The 20159-nt window shown below is 38.7% G+C and overlaps 1 protein-coding gene across 5 annotated transcripts in view; it reads left to right on the top strand.

The window, feature by feature from the left end:
* The window catches only part of LOC104911596 (amphiphysin), a 104417-nt gene that overhangs the window by 39191 nt on the left and 45067 nt on the right, over positions 1-20159 (top strand). For all 5 annotated transcript variants that reach the window (XM_085226667.1, XM_085226666.1, XM_085226669.1 and 2 more), the window contains exons 2-3: positions 4964-5044; positions 16816-16870. In XM_085226667.1, coding sequence (XP_085082793.1) covers positions 4964-5044; positions 16816-16870 — 136 coding nt within the window. The remainder of the gene's footprint in view (positions 1-4963; positions 5045-16815; positions 16871-20159) is intronic.

Genomic DNA, 20159 nt, shown 5'->3' with positions numbered 1-20159 from the left:
CATTAGGAAAAATCCAGCAGGGATTTAAAACCTGAAGACACCACACCAGGAGATCATTGAAACAGTTTGCTAGGTTCTGCAAGGATGTTCAGAATTGCCACTGCACAATTGCTTTGTTTCCTCCCTAAGTATCTTCTCCTGGGAAGGCCGGAGAGAGGTTGGTAGTCATACAGGTACTTAGTCTGACCTGTAGAGTACTTCTCATGCTCTTCCACCCTGGTGAGCACTTGGTTCCCCTTCCATCTCTTAGGCCATATCTCATGTATTAATGATGTTCAGTATATGACTTTTCTTTTTGTCTCCATGCAGCAGAAATTGTCATCTATTAGGACAGCAGTGGTGAAGTTGCATTCCTCCACTAAATATATTTTCCCAAATTGCAGTTTGCTTTGAGGCTTATCTTCTAGTACGTGATCCACCACGTCCAGAGTTCAGCAGTAAAATTCAACTGGAGCTGGTGGGTAAATAAGGCTTATTATACCCAGTGTAAGACAAGCCCTGAACAGGAGACTGGGAAACAACTGGAAATACAATAATAGAGATACAGCATACATTGCATAGCAATGAGAATTGACTGCAGAATGTTGAATGATCAGGAATTCTCTGTATCACAAATACTGTCCATGCAAGCGTGCATGGGCAAATAGAGTGATAACTACAGATCAGCTAGCATTGACCTGAAAACCTGAACTAAGTGTCATCATTTCTTACAGTAAGTAATGATAATGATCCTGACTGCAGGTAACGGAGGAAGAAGAGAGAGTGGTCAATGAAGAGTGAGGATTGTTCTGTATGGAAAAGGCTCAGGGGAGAGCTCATTGTGGCCCTCTAGTACATAAAGGGGCCTACAGGAGGGATTCTTTATCAAAGAAGGAAGAAACAGGGCAAGGGGCATTGGGTTTAAACTGAAGGAGAGGAGATTTAACTCAGATTTTAGGAGGAAATTCTTCACTCTGAGCATGGTGAGGCACTAGAACTGGCTGCCCAGGGAAGCTATGGATGCCTCATTGCTAGAGCTGTTCCAGACCAGCATAGATGGGGTCCTGGGTGGGAGGTGTCCCTGCCCATTGCAGGTAATGGAAACTGGATGGTCTTTAAATTCCCTTCCAACATAAACCATTCTATAATTCTCCGTTTGTTGTTCGGTAAGTTGAAATATGGTCACGTTCACTTCAAACTTCTGCATGTCTTTTTTTATTCCACCTCAGACAAGTGTTCTTGTCATGTGACTCATAAGACACTTACTTCAAAATTTTGGTTTTTCTATTGTACAAATACTTACTCATTTTCGTGAGCACATTTTGAAATCCTTACAAAGGTTTGCACATGTGTACCTCCAAAATCCTTTCTGCCAGATGTACCACACTGCAACTACTTTAGAAATCTGCATGTACTATTCGTCCAGCCTTAGTGTTTCTTTTACAGGCTATAGAAGAGAAAAATGTTAAGTTCAAAGCAGTATTGTGGAACAGTGACGTAGGTGCATGAGTTTGCATTCTGTTGAGGTCCTGAGCAATTTGCTGTTCTCAAAAGATTTAAGGCAGTGACTTCTGATCTGTAACTCAAAAGTGTTTGTTTTGCTATTCATGCTGCAGTTGTTCTGTAATATCCTTACTTAATAGTACTTATGGCAAGTTAGATTATCTTAATGTTTTCAAGCTTTTAAGTCCTGAGAATTTCTGATGAAGATTTGTCCTGGGTATTCCTATCTGAGCAAACTTGTCTTTATGCCTTAAGTGGTTTGGAACACGTTGGTTGTTCTTTAAGAATATCACAGCTCCTTATTAGCTGTGGTTCAGATCTGAAAATCACTATTTCCCTCCCTCCCCCCCCTCCCTGAAGTATCATAGCTTGGGAAACTTCTGTAAAGAAGGATGGATAAACCCTTCAGAATGACTGTCTCAGCAGCTATTATAACACTGTCATCCTTGCCACAAGATAGGAGTTTTCAATATAATCAAGTGTACTCAATCCTATCTGTAAGTTTTTCTATTGTATTAATTTCCTTTCTTTGACACGTTGGAGACACTTAGCAATATTTACTTCACAGTCCTTACACAATTCATCATTTTAATTCAAGATCAGCCAATTATTGATGCTTTTTTTCTAGCAGTTCAGATCTTCATAGATCTGAAATTTATTGATTTTGGTAAACGAAGGTGCTTAAATGACTTAAAAGGGAAATTGTCAAATCTCATGTTTTCCAAAATGATAACTGAAGATGCAACATCCTCACATGGAAATATGCAAATGAAAATATTCATAAATGATATCAGATATGGTTGATGTACTTACCAAATTTTGTGTATGATTTGAATCTGTCATTTATCTATCTCGATACCATATTACCAGACCATTAATCAGTACATGTATTCACTTAACAGAATCAGGGTTTACCGTCAGACCAAATTCAGCTTTTACCTTCATTCTCAATACCAATACTAATACATTTTAGATCCTTAGCATAATTCAGTGCATTATGTGGACCGTATAGTATCACATTGGTAAATTACAGTTAAATCTGGAAAGAAATAGAGCAACTGTTTCAAGTTCTGCTAATTAAATGAAATATGTGGAACATTTTTGCCTATTTTCTTTTTAGATAGGCAGGTCAAGTTTACTAAATATTTTATGCATTCTTCAGAAAACTACAGAATAGTTGACTGTAGAATGTTTCATGAGATTCACAGAATCACAGAATCACCAAGGTTGGAAAAGACCTCTAAGATCATCCAGTCCAACCACCCACCTATCACCAGTATTTCCCACTAACCCATGTCCCTCAGTATAGCATCTCAGAGTTCACATCTTCTTCTTCAACTTTTTTTTTTTTTTTTTTGCTATATAATCTTTAAATTTTTCAATAATATAGGCTGTTCACTGATGGATGTTCTGAAACCTAGTCCTAAACATTATTTCTGTGTGGGGATGCTAAGAAAAAAAGTGCACTAGCTACTGACCCTGGACTCTTTGAGTGCATGTCTCATTCTAGCCCTTCTGAGCCATGAGATTCTCAGCAACAGCTTTGGTTCTTCTGCTTGTTCGGAGAAGCCAGCTTCTAACATCACCTCTTCGTCCAGCTTTCTTTTAGCTATGTAGCTGAAAATAGAAAGAATTTAAAAGTCAGAGATGAGATTAAAACAATGTAGAAATTCTGTAAGGGATTGGTTGTTTCCTCTAAGCCTTGTGCTGTTGGACCTGAGCATCCATTTGGAGACATAAATGTGTGCTGTGAAAATTTTGGGAAAGATAAAAGAATTTATCACAACAAGTTTTTTTTTTGCCCTGGTTTGTTACATACGTTATGAATCTCTATGACTAATTAATGTGCCTGCTACTAGTTCCTGTGCACACAGCTTGAATGTCTTGGTTCAGTGAGGGGGTTTACCTGGCAGCCAGCACTTTGAAAGAAAACGTGCAATTTTCAGGGAGCCATTTGGTGCAGATCAAAGGCACGCTGCAGCTGGGGGCATACAGTTGGACTCATTGGTGACAGCGAGCTATGGGTACTCCTGTGATTATTTGAAATGTTAAATTAAATGATTCCTCTGTAAAGCCGTCTGTTATACTTGTTAATGTTTTATAAAAAAGATTGGTGATGAGAACACGTCAGATCTTGGGGACTTAAAAGCAAGCCAAAATGCCCAAATGAGCCATGGGAATAAAAACTTAAAACATGAGTATGGTCGGAAAAAGTCTTTTTTTTTTCTTTTTCTGATGTCATTCATTCTTTCTGCTGTAAATACGTCAAAACTTCCTTGAAGTCCCACATGCCAGGTGCACAGGTCACGTTGCATCAGCTTTTTGATCTTCTTTAACTCTGGTTTCCATTATAGCAATGCTCTCTGCACCTTTGTGCATTCTGGCTTTTATGGCTCCAGGCAGAATGGAGTTTAAATTCAAATGAAATGAGACAAAGTATGCCAGGACTGGGGCTGTTTATTGTGTTTATTCGTGGTATCAGCTAGTGTGGAATTTTTATGTTGATTTTTGTTGTTGTTCTTTGTTTTGTTTTGTTTGTTTGCTTTTTCTGTGAAAATAGAAAAGTTGGTTGCTTTGTTTTGGGAGAGCAAACTCAATATCACTCTCTGAGATGGTTTATTCCTTTAGCAGTGTTCTATGAAGCTTGTTTTTTTTTTTTAACAAGGGTAAAATCTATTTTCTTTTATATGCAAATCTTCAGTGTTAAAATGGCTTGCAATGGTGTGATTTAATAACATAATATATTTTTTGTAGTTTAACACAGTATAAAGTTTAGCAGTTCAATTTATTTTTGAGATTGCTATCACATGAATAACCTTTGTTGCTGACATACTGCAATGTATTTATAATTTAACAGATGACAGTCAACTTCTGAATTAATGAGGATGGTAAATATGAAACCATAGAAGTTTTAAACATGCCTCACAATTCTTTATTCTCATTTAATGCTGAAAATCGTGCAGCTAAGGATAGCGTTAGTACCATTGGACATAATGAGCCATAAACAGTCAAAAAATATGACTTGATTTTTTTAGTCTGACTGAATGGGAAGAGAACTTGCAGTGCCAGCAAATTTACCTAATTCTTCCTTGCTTTGAGACCCTGGGATTTTTTGCTGGAGGAAAAATAGGTTTATTTAGAACAAAATAATAATAATAAAGGAAAAGGAAAGAAACAAAAACAACATACACTCTCCTCCAAGAAACTCCATACTTTGAAGTATATGAAGTATATGATATACACACCTGCCCTCGCAAAGTATATTTCTGCTCATGCACAAAATATTTTGCTTTGTCTGTAGTCACCATTTTTGATTTTTGACAGTGGTTTCCCAGGTGAACTTTGCAAACTGTGGTGCGTGTAGCACTTCAACAAAATGAAATGCAATTTCAGCCTCACAGAAAGAACAAAAGTGTTGAATGTAACAGCGTTTTTGTTTTGTGACACTAATATTGATCTGTTTTTGTTTTTCCCAACATAGGTACTTCAAAAACTAGGCAAAGCAGATGAAACAAAGGATGAACAGTTTGAAGAATACGTTCAAAATTTCAAACGGCAAGAGGTGAGTTACTTCCTTGCTTTCTGTTAAGAAGGCTGCAGTGTATTTTAACTTGCTGATTTTGAAGAAGATGGTGAAGGGTAACAGGTGAAAGAAAATGCTTTCAATTATATGAGTGTAAGATTTTATTCTGAAATTAAAAAAAAAAAAAAGATTAGTTGCATTTGTGCATACAAACGTAATACATTTGTATTAAATGGGCATATTCTAATAATTCATAATCCCTTCATGCCGTCGGGATCATTGGAGTGTCAGCATGTTTTCAACAGTGTAATTTAGAACAGAACCCAACCTCAACTTGATACAGCTTTGTAGTTGCCTTCTGCCAAAGAAAATGATTTGTTTCCTTGGTTTCATCTTGTGGATTATTTTCATCAGTTGTATGTAGTAAAACTAGTTTTATATTAAGCGAATAGCTGAACAGTTTTGGACTGCTGTGTGTTGTCATACTCCCCACTAGTGCAGGGGTGATGAGAGCTGTGGTGGCAGCGTTGATGATGCACTACAGGGCAGCAGGATTGCTCTTAATGTTGTAAATACATACATACTAATTGAGTTTCCCTGAATAGTTTATAATATATTCCCAATGCAGTCCTGAAGTTTAACTTCAGTTACTCCTCACTTTTTTGGATGGGGTTTTTAGCTCCAAGGTGTTAATGTCACCAAGGAAATAATCTTGTTATGCTAGTATATACAGAGGTATCGATAGCCTTCATGAGCTATCTTTCCGAGCTCATATGTAAAAGCCATTGAAGGGTGAGAGAACTACTCCCACAAAAATTACATGACACAAAAATTGGTTCATATTAGTGTTTGCAATTCCCACACTGGCTCAGTCCTATCTACCACATGCCTTTCTGTCCTTTTTGTATAAACACAAACCCTGAAATCTCACTGCTTAGACTCTGATTGACCCTTCTGCATCTTACAGTGACTTACAGTTGTTTTCCAATCTCTGGAAAGACAGGGAGGCTCGAGGACTAACTGGACTCATTCTTTCTCTGAAATGATGATAATGGGAAGTAAAAGAAACTGTTTTTCTGAGGAGAGTGGTTCTTTCCTCAGTTTTGCCAAGGTCAGGTAGCTGCTAGGATTTAATAAGGCTGAAAAAGCATTCAGAAGCTTTGAAGCCCCTTAGAGATGTTATATTTTCCCTTTTCTTCACCTTCCTCTTTTCCAAATCTGCTGAGATATCAATAGAGGATTTCTTTCTTTCTTTCTGATTTTTCTTATCTTGTAGCTTATCATTGTTTTCAATAACACAGATGTTTGGACAGCTAGAAACTATGTTACTAGAAATAAGGTGCATCTGTAAGGCTCTTATTGGATAGGAGAGGAGCAGCTGGAGAATCCCCATGAAAAAAAATAGAATTCTGTGGGATGTATTTTTAGATGCAGCTTCTGAGTCAATTAAAATAGAAGAGATGAAAGAGAAAAAAAGTCATTATCAGCAAAATTATGTTTCAAGTGTGTGTTTCTTCTATTCTCTACCAAGAATTTTCTGTAATGTTATTTTTCAGCTGAAACTCTTGCCAAGGGCTAAGGAGGAACTTAGCATTTCTTCATTTTTATTTCCTCCTTCTTTGATGTACTGAGAGACAGTAATAAGCAGTCAAGGACTCCACAGGAGCTGAATTGATGTTAAATCTGAATGCAGATATGACTTGGGGCCACGGGAGGAAATGGGCAAGAAATGAGTGCTGAAGGAAATGCTACAACTCATTTGAGTGACACATGCAGTAAAAGTTAGATTCAGTGGCATAACAAATGAAAGATCATGTGTACATTTATTATCCTAATGCATGCTGCTGTGTTCTGCTTGTCTTGCTCTTAAATAATCCTGTTTTACTCAATTCCTCAAATACAAAGGGGAAAAAATGCTGTAAGAACACTGTCTCTACCAGGTAGCCCAAATAAATTGGTTAAGTTTTCATAGTTTTACCTATGCTTTAATATTCAACTGACTGGGAACGCAAAGATTCAAAGAATTACCTGAATTATCACTCTTAGTGATCAGCACTTTATAGAACTGCTGTCCTCTGTGGACTCAAGCAGCCATCTCTTCTTGGTTTACATTCAATCCTGCTTTCAAGGTTACCTCTGTAATTCTAGAGTCCTTAGAAAAAGAAAAATCATACTCAAGGTATTAAAGAGTTAAAAGGCAGATGAGGTGATGGATCATTGTGTTGAGATCCACGGAATAGTTGGTGGGCTCCCAAACAGAACCACCCCCTGCTAGAGACTGCACCATCCTTTCCAGTTCTCTCCAGGATTATTTTTCTCTATGATGGTTGCTTGTTACAGTAGTCCTTCCTGTGACAGAGGCAGCTTGAGAGAAAGTTCAGGCTTAACTTCGTTTCTTGCAATCTCATTTAACAGTGATTTGGCTCCATTTCCTGGCTATCTCACTTTCCTACATTTGGTTTTGAGGAAGGCTGTCAGAGCTAGTGACATGTGGGCTCTGGGTAAATTGAAAGGTGTTAAAATGGACTATTTGTCTTATTTCTCCACCTCATTGACCTGATGTCACTTGGAAGGTCAACTGGTTTTATGGATAGAATTATCCTGTTTTGATACTCTCCAAGGATAATAAATAAGGACTCCCAGTTTAGCTCAGGGAAAGGACAGAAAAAGAGCAAAGCACCTATTATCCAGGAAACAGATAATGCAAAAACTGAGATCTTAATAAGCAATTCCTTGCCTGAAGAGCAGGTTGGATGATAAGTGTTTACCATACTCAGCAGGATGCTCAATATAAGGGTACATCCAGAAGATCAATATAACTTTATTTAGGATAGCATCATTTAAGCTGCCCTGTGGTCCATTCCCATCTCTATTTGAGTACAGCTGGATAAGAGCCCCCCTTTCGGCGTGGAACTCAGAGCTGAATTACCAGATGAATCATCATGGAGAAACTGAGTCATCCCATGTCTGGAGAGAACAGTGGCTCTAGAGAGCCTCCAGATTTTCCTGTCAGAAGCAGTAAGCTGCTGCAGCTTAAAAAAAAAAAACACAAAAAAAACAAAAAAACACCAAAAACATTTGATTTTTAGCAGTGAGTAAAACTGCTATTCACCTTCCACTTAAGTTGTGAACAGGAAATTGCCACATAGAAACAAAACTTGTGGACCTTATATAAACTTGTGTGGCACCGATTTTCAGTGTATTGCAAGAATTTACTTGAGACTTATGTGTTTCTTTCTCCACAGCTAATTGTGGATGTTCTCAGCCCCTTAATTGACCTTGAAGTTCAGGCAAAAAAAAAAAAAAAAAAAAGGCAGTTCCTGCAAAATTCTCTACTCTGTGAAAATATCTTCAAGTCCAAAATTTCTCTCTATATTTAAGTATAGATATCATCATTCAAGCAACTGCATCTTGCACTTTTTTTTTGTCAGGAAGTTCAGTAGGAATTTTCTTATTCCCTACTATATTTTAATGACTCAGCACTTGTAAAGCATCAGTATTCTCTTTCATATCTGTGAATATTTACTCTCATCATTTTTCCCTACATAGTTATGAGATTTATTTTATTTTATAGACTACAGTTGAAAATGTTTTAGTGTTTAAACTATTAATATTATATATTGTATATGTACACACAGAGGTACACCAGTTGCCGCTATAAAAAAAAGCATCTGCCCATGAAATATTGTCAGAGTAAAGCAAATATTGTCGAGTGCTGCTGTTGGTGGTTTATAGAATTTGGTGAAAATTAAGAGGTATTTTTGTTTCTGTTGAGCAAGCAGAAGTGTGGCCTGCTTTACTTAATGTGCACCTCACAGTAGGAGCTGCTCTGTGGGTGGAATTGGTAACAATTCAAATGCTGTGTTCTTCATTTCATGAAAGTTTGCTTAGCTGCCTAATAGCTGTGGCATGACATTGACTTAAAGCTGTTTGGTGGGGCAGTTAACAGATGCTGAAGTATTCTTTTCATGTCAGACATATCACTAACTTTTTATTATTCATTAATGAGGGAAGATTTAGGTTGGATGTCAGGGGGAAGTTCTTTACAGAACTTCCAGCGCTGGATCAGGCTACTCAAAGAGGCTGTGGATGCCCCATCCATCCCTGGAAGTGTTCAAGGCCAGGTTGGATGGGGCCCTGGGCAGCCTGGTCTGGTATTAAATGTGGAGGTTTGTGCATGTGGCAGGGGAGTTGGAGATTCGTAATCCTTGAGGTCCCTTCCTACCCTGGCCATTCTGTGATTCTGTGACCTAAGACAGCACAGATGACATTCATGGCCTACACACAGGCATTAGGCTTGCCTCTGTGGTCCTCTCAAGCACACCTTGGCATCTCCAGGGACATGTTTTGGTAGCTGAACTCTGTCACTGGAGGCTCACCCACTCCCAGATTGCAATCCCTGAATCTAGGTATCTGTATTTGACTTTGTTTGTGTTGAACCAGGCAATGTTATCAGAAGGTCCAAGATGGCAACCCATCATGTTTCCGGGGGCATCCATAGCCTTAATGGCCCTAATCAATCCCACTCAGGACACACAGCCCTTCATTTGGACCCAGAAGTCCTATTTGAGCTCATACCCAGCCATCTATTGCCACCCCGAACCATATTGTAGAAATGCAGTCCCTAGTCCTGCTTCTCACAAGGGCTCTGGACATACATCCCAGCTGTGTCTCCTGCTGCTGCCAGATGGATCTTCTAGGCAGCGTCTGGATCTAACTCATCCCCTTCTTGGTTGGAGGTGCGTTAGTGAACCCTCATTTCACTTGTGGCTCCTGGCGTAGCCCTCTTGGTTGCCATGAGGAGTGTGAATTAGTGTTCTCTAAATGTCAGCACCCACTGCCATTTGTGAGACCCCTCCCTGACTCCCCAACACCATCCCACAAAGCTAGGAGTCTCCTTTAGGATCAGTTGTGTTTGTGGATGTGTTGCAAGGTGTCCCAAAAGACACTAGGGAGCTGTGCTGAGTGAATGGTCTTGACTTTAGGATTTAATTGTCCTTCTGACTCCATAGACTGCATCAAAGAGATCTGTATTAGCTCTGAGAGGAGGAGGGGCACTCAACTCGTGTAGGCAGTCACAGGTGTCTTGATCTGGGGTTGAATGAAGAGCACGATGAAAACATTTCACAAGAAATTCAACCTGTTCTGCAAAACCTTCTTTCTTTTGGAAGCTATATGTATCCATGCATCCCATATATCTATTAATCATCTTATGCACCTCATGTCTACCCTTCAAACCCCTCATTTTACTGATGTGGCGCATAGGCTTTAGAAAAAATAATCTGGGCAATAAATGAAAAGTGCAAGTTTTAAAATTACTCTCACTGGAAGAGTCCGTTTTCCCTTAGCTCGTATGCAGGTTTCCTTAGTTGTCTGTGGAGTCCCACGGTAAACTGTAGGGGATTTTTAATAATTGCTGAGCTACAACTTGAGGTGGATCACTACACCTCTCCCCCTGGGAGGCTCCACTGCTAAACAAAGTTGATGCCAAATGATGTCCCTGATCCCCCAAAATAAACTGGACACATGAAAACTCCATCTGCACTCGTGGAAGGGAGCTTTTGTTTCTGTAAGCCTAGAAGTATTTGCAAGCTGTGTTCTGAGGGACTTTGTCTGACTGACGTCTTTTCGGGGGCCATCCTAAGGTCCACTTCAGATACTAGATGACCACAAAGCCAAGTACCATAAAACAATGTGCAGATTATTCTGGGCTTGTGGGAGGATGTTCTGCACTGATTACTATTTCATCTTAAAATGCATGTTTAATAATTATCTTACAAACAAAAGGGTATTTTTCCCAGAATAAAAAGAGAGAGAGCATGCAGTTAAATCTGAACCTCACTAATTTCTAGTCAGATAGGATTCTCAGGAAGGTGAAGTGCTGTGTTCTATGCTACAAAATTATCTCTGCAGGAGCAGCCCAGATCCCTTCCAAGTAATTCTCCACTGGAAAGGACAGAGTGGCTGATCTTATGTTATGCTTTTTCAATTCTGCCTATTGATTGCTCCAAATCTAAAGTCTAAACTGCAGTCACACTGGGCTGCTTCCGACTGCCCCTTGGATTTAACCAATTATGCCTCTGCAGCTGTGGTAAATGTGAGAATTGTTTTCTCCCAGGATGTGAGGTTGAATTATCAAGTTCTTTCTGACTATTTTTGAAGCAGACTGGTCTGTGTTTTTTTTGGGAACCCTTTGAAATAACCGGTCCTGGAGAAAGTTGACACAGCTGACCTCTGTAATTCAGTGCACCAACAGAGCACCATCCAGTTGACTATAAATGGTTCTGAACAGTTTTCTACTAGACCTGTTAATACATAGCTTATATATGTCACTTGTAAATACAGTTATTAATATGCATCTGTAGGCTGTTTTCAGAAAATTAATATGCATCTGAAAGTGCTGTTTTCAGAAAATGTGCGTATGTATAGAAAATCTTCAAACAGAAAGTCTGTATGAATACAATACTTCTATCCATATTCTTGTAGACTACGCTTGCTGACCTTGCATGCCCAAAACATCCACTGAAAACATTAGTTTGAGCTCTAATTAGGGAACGTGAGTATGATTGTAGGGTGAGGTAATAGATATGAAGACAGAATCCTAGCTTGAGAAGGGAGATGTTTAGTTGTGAGGTACTGGAAATTGAAAGCAAAAGGTTTGGGTTGTTGTTTAGGGAGGGCACCAAGAATTCTCCGCTCTGTCTTCATCTGAAGCAGTGAGAATTGGTTTTAGCAGCGAGAGTCAAAAGTAAAATGATAGTTAGAGCATTGCAGCAGGCAGTGAGTTTTCTTATTTGATCTGTTGGGTACCACTGCTATTGTGGGGCAGGGGATGTTGGCATTTACCTATAAAGTTGATACTTTTTGGATTAGTCCAAGCTCTTTGAGGAGCATGATTGATTTGGTGCAGTTTCCTTTCACTCATGTTGTCACTTCATTACTGATTAAGAGTGATTGAATTCTTGCTCTTGAACCTTCTTGGTGGTGACCACAATTTTGGTAGGTACTGGCATACCAAAAAAACTCAGTTTTCAATGCACTGGACAAGTAGTTTGAATACCAGTTGTTTCACAGCTGTTAGAAAGAGAAAAGAAGGAATATATTTACTTGAGAAAAAAAAAAGCTTAAATTTGAAAGACAATTCTAGGAACTACAGAGGGGAGAAAAACAATTAAATAGGGTACAATAGTACTCAGTTCTATTTCATACTGAATTATGGAAGCATCTAAGTAGTCTCTTTAATTGTCAAGCTTCACTTAATTACACAGACCTCTGCATTTATACTTTTCCCTATAAGACCCATCAAGTAGATACTACTTACCTGTTTGCAAACAGAGTGACAGCCATGCTGTACATTGCAGCTAATAACTGCACATTGCACTAGAGGGTCTCTGACAGCTGATACAAATAATGCTTCCATATGAACAGTTTCCCCAGTGTGTTAGTGCTGAAATTCCAGTATCTGAGCTGCATTAATAATTACCTGTTCTGCATTTCTATGGGACAAGTTAGTGCTCCAGCCTCAGCATCAGCTTTCAGCTAAAGTGGAGAGATTTATTTGATTTTGGTATCAAGCACACACTGTTTTGACCTTTCTATTAAAGATGTATTGTGTTTATATCCTGTATGTGACATGATGGAAAAATCATAGTCTTCTGTTCTGCCTGGAAAGCTGTAAGTGAATGAGCCTCCCAATAGGTCGTCCAATTCCAGCTTAAGTGCAGACAACGTGGCCATTAATTTCTGAGTGGAAACAATTTTTCTGATGCATAAGCTAGTAAAGACACAAACCTTGTTTTTTACGGTGTTAGTATTTGAAAGTTTTTACAGGCCTTTTCACTCTTTCAACCTATGGTGACTGTGCTATAAATATCTTAATTCCAGTACTAAGACATACCTAAGTACTGTTCTTTAATAAAATAAGACCAAAAATATACATTCTGAGAAATCAGTGTTGCTGAAAGTGCTTAATGCTTCTGTAAAAGTCTGTAAGAGCTGTGACTGCAGACAACAGATGCTCCTGAAATACTGACCCTCCTTATCTCACTGGGTAATCGTGTCTCTACCAGCAGCATAGTACTGATCACATAGTAAGAGCAGACAGAAAAGAGCATCTGACAGGCAGTACTGACTCTGTGCTGTAATGTTCAAAATAAGAAATTGTTGCTTGGAGAGAGCTCTGCTGATTTTTCTAGTAAGAGATGTTTTAGGTGGTCAGCACACCCCACCACTCATTTGTAAAGACTACCTGGATTGCTTGACAGACTTTTGGGAATCTGCATATTGAGTTTGACCAGGTGAGGTAGGAACTCTTGGTTTCTGTTGCTGGCATCTGATGAGAAGTGTCTGCTGTTCTCAAACAACCAGACCATGAGAAATTTGCTATTATGTACACTATCAAGATATCTCCCTGGACTTTTCTTGCATATTATGATACTCTGACTCATTTTGCTGCATCATGTAAAACAAATAAAGCAAATTATGAAATAATAAATGAAGCTACAGAGCTGTCTTGGGAAATCTCATTTCAGAGCAACACAACATCTGCAGAATGACATCTGTTTTTTTCTTTCTCCTTCACAATGCTTCATCTCTATTAATGAAAGTGACAGCTTCAATGAAGAAATTTCAGGCTGTGGTTTCAGAGCCACCACAAGCCTTCATCTGATAGATCAAAAATGGAGAAAGATTGTATCAGTAAGGGGGAAAATTAAATATATAGGAAACTTAGAAATTGCACTGAATATGCACAGTCTTAAAATCAGTATTTTTTATGATCTGTACGTGATGAATTGCAAGGGATGCAAAGCCATCAATGCAGTATTTTCATTCTGTGATCAATGATTATTCTGTTAGGTGATAGAAGTGCATGACCTTTACTAATAGGGAGCTTACTGTTGCAAAATGTGTAGAGCAGAAGCACATTTTGCAAGATTCTCAGGGCCAAGGATTTCTTATGCAAATTTGTATTTGTTTTTTTTTTTTTTAATCGAAAAGTGTAATTTTGTAACCACTGCAATTGAGAGGTTTGCTTTCAAATTCAATGAAAGCTGGCCCTTGTCTGTGGGTGCTTTAATGTGATGTGTCATACAATATTTGCTGATGAAGGAAATTTCATATGGCTCTATGTAGCCTATATATTCAAACAGCTTTGTGACTTACTAATAAGAGGCTTATAGAGACCCACGTTCAAAATTATTCTTTTGAATGAATTGCCAGAATTTGCAGCAGAACTTATTGCACAATATTTGCATCCTGTTTTACTGCTTCTTGACTTCTTCTTCTACATTCTCCTAAGCAGTGATTGCTGATGACTCGTAACACTAACGAAGCCCAAAAGATCTCTCAGTGATTCAGGACAGCAGGAGCAGAATGCTACAGCAGTCCAGTTATAAACAGTGTTTGAGTGATCTGTGGCCACTGCATGCCATTTGTTGTAAACTAACTAGCTTACTATAGAATAACTCTTAGTGATGCAATGTCATGTGTGTGTACAGGGCTTTTAATGGAATTAAAGGCAGATAACAGAATTAAAGGCAGATAACAGAGTTCAGAATGTTCTAGCTGCTGTTTACTGGTTCCAAAACATCAGAAATCTTTAATAACTAAAAAATTGTTACCATCAGGGTACATGTTCAGCTGAACCATGATGAAGAATCTAGTTGCTGAACCTACTTCCCGTTCTCTTCCCAAGAGGCTATAAAAGCATTCATGCTAGAGAACATACAAATTGGAAAGATAATTCTGTGCCTTTGCATGATTCCAAAGCACAAGGTATCTTCCCAGAAGGAGAATGCCATGTACGAAAGGAGAGCTTCCTCTTCTTTCTGTTGTGTGCTTACAGATACCCATCTTCACGTCTTCCAGTGAGAAACTCAGTCATCTCCTTTCCTCCCTGTCAGTGTCGACTTCTGCCACCTCTCTGCCTCCCTTTCCAGCATGGAAAGAAGTAGAGAAAAGATTGCCTCCGCAGTGCATTAGGATGTTACAGTGTTACATAGGACAATAACATGTGCTGCTACTTGTGAGGATGGTACTTTTTACTAACCAATATGAAGATGTATGTGTGTATATTTTCATAAGGGACACAATATCGAGATACCACTGCTCTTAAAACTTACTCTCTGTTGTGTTGTAAACCATTAAATCTGGGGTTTAATTCCCTGATTACTGCAACCAGTACCTGTCTGACCCCTTCCTTGATGTGCAACTCCAGTCCTGAAGCAAGGGAAGGGTTTGCCTTTCCTTGGAGCACCGAAAGTAGTCCTAAACCAAAGGCAGATGAGTGGGCACTCCTGTGCTTTTACCATCACTCTACATCTTCCCTAACATCATCCTGATGGGTCTTTTCCTGTGTTCGGAATTTAACTGATTAATTAATTTAGGTTTAAAAAGTTTTTCTAGAGATAAAATTAGTGTGAAAGCTGCCTTCATTTTGTAAAATCCATAAGTGCCTTTTCCTGATCTAGTATTTCCAAGGCTGTAAAGCATGTGCTCTCTTCTGGTACATTGCAAGCTAGGGACATTTGATTCTCAGATATAAAGGCCTTCATTTCCCTGTAGACAGGGACAGGCAAGTGAGTTGGCACATATGTAACCTGTGTGTTGCAATGTGCGTGCAGTCTGTGCAAGTGAGTATTTTTTGAGAAAGACCAAGATGATCACTTTCAATCTGAGTTTGTTACGATTCTCTGCCTCTGAATGCCCTGACCATTGCTGGCACTAATGATAAGTGCTCTACTGACATCAGAAGTCCTTTGGCTTCGGTAGAGTCACAACAGTTCATACCAGTTGAGACTCTGCCTCCTGTTGTATTCACACACACATCCTTTTGAGGTCTAACTCTCACATGAAAAACATGAGAAAAAATTCCCAAACCATCGCTCATATTTTGCAGCTGATTCCATATGGCGTAGCTGTATGTGAGAAAATGTGACTGCGGGATGATGTTCTTATAGATTCTGAGCACTTAAATGAGCACTTTTAAGGATATTGATAGGTAATAAGCATAGATGGTTTCCAAAATCGTCAGACTTCTGAGAGTGTCCTGGAGGGCAGCTTTGTAGCAGTGAAGTTATGTGCTATAGTTTAGTACAGAATTTACTTTTAATCCTATGAGTTGTGAAGTCCAAATTGCGATGCAGTCAGAGATGAAGTAGAGCAGTCTGTTTTCTGCCCTTTAGTCTTGAGTTTTTAAAAGACTATTGGTATCAGATAAAGAAAGATCCTTTTGATGCATTTGCCAAAGAAACAGTTGAGACTTCACTGCAAACTGCTGTAGCCAAACTAAACGTAATTACTAACACTACTGGTTTTTTTAGGAGCTATATGCTTGCAAAGTATTACAACATCTGGAATACTGTTCAAAAAATAATAAGCCATGTATGTAAGGGCATGGACTTTCTGTAAATCTAGTATGGCCTCGTTTTGAGTGGTTTCAAAAGGGAGGACAGTGTTCTTGGTTATACTTCTTTGTCCTTCTGAGGACATTAGCCAGGTTGACTTGAAGTAGACTGCAGCTGTAAAATATATCTGTTGTTCTTTGACTGGAATTCTTCTCCATCCAAGTAACTGGTAAAACAAAACCAGAAATTTTAGCATACGGAATACATTTGGTGGCCTGTTAGTTGCATCTTACATACTTACATCATGTAACACTATTCATCAGGAAGCAATTCCAGCTCTTTTTTTTGTAAGTCTGGCATACTGTATCTGTGTAAAATGTAACTGAAACTTATTTGCAATAACATAACTGTAATGTCTTTTTTACTTACTAGATGTCTTTCTTATCTGTTCGTTTTCTTTTCCAGGCAGAGGGTTCCAGGCTCCAGAGAGAGCTGAGAGGATATTTAGCAGCCATTAAAGGTGAGTTTTTATGTTTTAAGTTGTTTTCATGAAGCAAATTTGATAAAATTGAGATAAATATTCCTATTTAAGATATACAAAGGCAAGGACAAGTACAACTGCTTTAGTCATTAATAATCTACTTTTCTGTTTTGGATCTGGCATGGGCTGTTTAATCTGTTGCTAGAGTTTCTGCTTCTTCTGATGACAACTCATGTGCATACATAGTCTTGCACTCATGGCTTATTCTCAACTGTCCTTTGTGTGCAAATCTGCCGCCTGGAGCCCCAACAAAATCTATACATTACTCATCTTTTAAATGCTATAGTACAAAATACTCCATGCAAAGCAAGAGATCCCTCGCAGGTTTCCAGGTTTCCTTACATTTCCTGGTGTTACTATTTGGATGATAGGTCTTCTCTTTCTGAATTCGTGTTCCCTAAGACGTTGTGATTTCTTGTTAGCTTCTGACTGATGGATCTATTTTTTATTTTTTTTTCAAAATTATATTTTTTTTAATTGAAAATAGGATGTGATCTCTTAATAATAAAGATCCAAGTAACAGAAGCTCAGTGATTAAATATCAGAGAATAAGTAAAGAGCTGTTTAAATCCTAGTGGATGCTCATAAATCCAGCATACTCAATTTAGTACTATACACAGCAATTGTTCTCTGTCATCCCACTAATTTTCAGAGGAGATGGAAGCAAGGTCCTAAATGAAAAGGAATAAGAGTTTGTGACATTTGTAGATTCGTTAATAACTTCTTGAGATAAATAAAGAAAATCTGTATGCATACTTATTTTTAGCCTGACCCCAGTCCTGCGGGAAAAATGTTATAAACCAGTTCCGACATCTGTGGAAGCCATTAACAAGCAGAGAAGCTCCTTTCCATGGGAAGTGTAGGATGGAGAGCAAAGCAGTAGCTTAATATCTTTGATTTTCTATTATTTGCTGCATGGGCTGGAAAAGGGAAAGCCTGTACCAGACAAGAGGTAATTCTCCTTGTAGGGATTTACACAGTGTTCGGTTTTGGTGGGGTTTTTTTTGGTGGAAGGAGGTTGAAAGGAATTTCAACATTCTTCATTTATTTGGGACCCATTGGACACTGATTTTATATTCTAATTTTTCTGTCATTCCATTCCCCACACACATTATCAGATGTATGCATAGCCAGAAGCCGTGTGATGAGGCTGTTTGGCCAGATGGCTTCTCTGTCATGTAGGCTGACTGTTTACATGCTGCTTCAATTTCCATGTTGGTGACAACAACCTTCCTCCCCACATTTCATGTTCTTTTTCTCTGACTCTCTTCTTGCCCTCGCACTTTGTGCATTAGTGATCCTTTTGCTGGCTTACTCTATAGTGGGCTATTCTTTCCACCGAGTTTTACTTTTAACTTCATGTGAATTTTTTCACTGTGCAAGTTTTGCCTTTTTAGCTGTGCTTTTCTGTTCCCCATCTTTCTCTTCTCACAGCCTGTAAGATCATATTTGAAAATGTCTTTCTCCCTGGGAATGTAAAGTGCTTGCTAACACCTTGTTATCTTTCTGTCCTAAAAAAGACCCAGTCATAAGCAGCTCATAACAGCCTAAAAATGTTGTTCTCCAAAGCCAACAAGCCACTGGTGATCATCTTTGGCACATATGCTGGAACGCATTTCTGCTGGAAATTGGGACAACAGCCCAGGGCAGCACTCCTTGATACACAGCTCTGGGGCATCCTCAAAGCTTATGAGCTCAGCGGTGAAAACCCCTTCAGATTTTGGGTGGCAGAGATAATTGGAAAATATCTACAATTGCTATTCTTTCAAGAATAGACACCATCAAAAATTTTGAGGTGTCTACTCAGAAAAGCATAGGAACCTCCACTACAGATATTCAGGTCCTGAGTGGTATTTCAGTATAAAGGACATCTGGGCTTTGAAAGTACACTGTGATCAGGAGTTCATTTTGCAGGGAAGGAGGTTGATCATATAAATGCATCTTTGTGTTCTTACAGATGGAAGAAAAGCATTTCACTTTATAGGGTTCATTTTAGAGTGTTTCAAAGAATGGCAAAATAGCTAACCTTTCTCCAATTAAATGCATTTTATGAAGCTGGAATGTTGTCAGCTCTAGTAAAAATTGCCATTTTGCAGCGTGACTTTTGAGTGACTGAATATTGGAAACTGAAAGTGTAAGATCTGTCCAAAATTTAAGCAAAGGAGCCTTCGTAGAGCCCTTTACCCCTTTGTTCTAATCTATCTAACATTTTCTGGGGTTTATTAGCACACATTCTTAAACAGAATTTTTGCTGTATTCAGACTCCATCCGTAACTCAGATGCGCTTCTTAGTCTCAGTTCAGTCTTGCCTTTACTACTTGTTACTTAAGGACCCAGTGGAAGCATAGAATGAAGCTGTTGTAAATCTGAGTGGTTTATATGTGCTACTTTATTTAACCTGCATGGTAGTTTCGTGTCTGCTACGCATCAGTTGTGTTTGTACTGACAAAGCTGTGTGCTACCTCCCGTAGCTGTAGTCATCTCATGCCTCAGTCTTTGCCTCTTCCTATCTCCTTGGCAACATGCATCTGGATTCTCTACTCCATGATACTTTTTTGTGCTTTTTAGAGCTGTAGGAGATTTCAGAAGTTTTACAGGCTTGTAGTTGAAGAAACCCTAAATCAGCCTCCCAGTTTCTACCATAAGCTCTTTGCAAGTACAAGCGCAGATGAGTAGATATATCCCGGGATTTGCCTGAAGTTAACAAGCTGACAGAGGTGGAAAGGAATCCTGCTTCATAAAATAGAGTATTTTTCAAGTAGCTTGATGTAGTGTAAAGTAGTAACTGGTTTATAGGGAGAGAAGTGGAGATTCTGAAGGGCTGTAAGCAGTTTTACTACCTAGTTGTCAGTCTGTGGCTGACAAAATTACAGATATCCTTCAGACAAATCTTAAAATCAATCATTTTTTTTCTTGGGAAGTAATAAAACTATTCATCATCTTTCTGCGAAGTTTAGCAATGAATTATGAAGTGATTGAGTTGTTCTAGTGAAAATTCTAATGAGAAATGAGCAAAAATGGCAAGACCATTTCCTTGGAGAACCTTACATAATGTTCTCTTCTCCACTCAAATAATAAAATATTAAAATATAAAGCCAGAATAAGATGCTTTGTTTATTTAGGAAAATGGAATTTTCTCCTTAATCCTGCCTAGATTTCCCTGCCGGGACATGAAGAGATGCCACAGTATTTTGGTCCTGAAATTAGCATGGGTTCCCAGGCCAATCTCAGTCTCCACGGGAACTTGAGTATGTTGGAACTGTGATAG

The sequence above is a fragment of the Meleagris gallopavo genome, chromosome 6 (genome assembly GCF_905368555.1).
Source record: "Meleagris gallopavo chromosome 6, MGAL_WU_HG_1.1, whole genome shotgun sequence".
In the NCBI taxonomy this organism is placed as follows: domain Eukaryota; kingdom Metazoa; phylum Chordata; class Aves; order Galliformes; family Phasianidae; genus Meleagris; species Meleagris gallopavo.
Note: the sequence above shows the minus strand (reverse complement) of the source record. Positions and strands in the feature narration are given on the sequence as shown.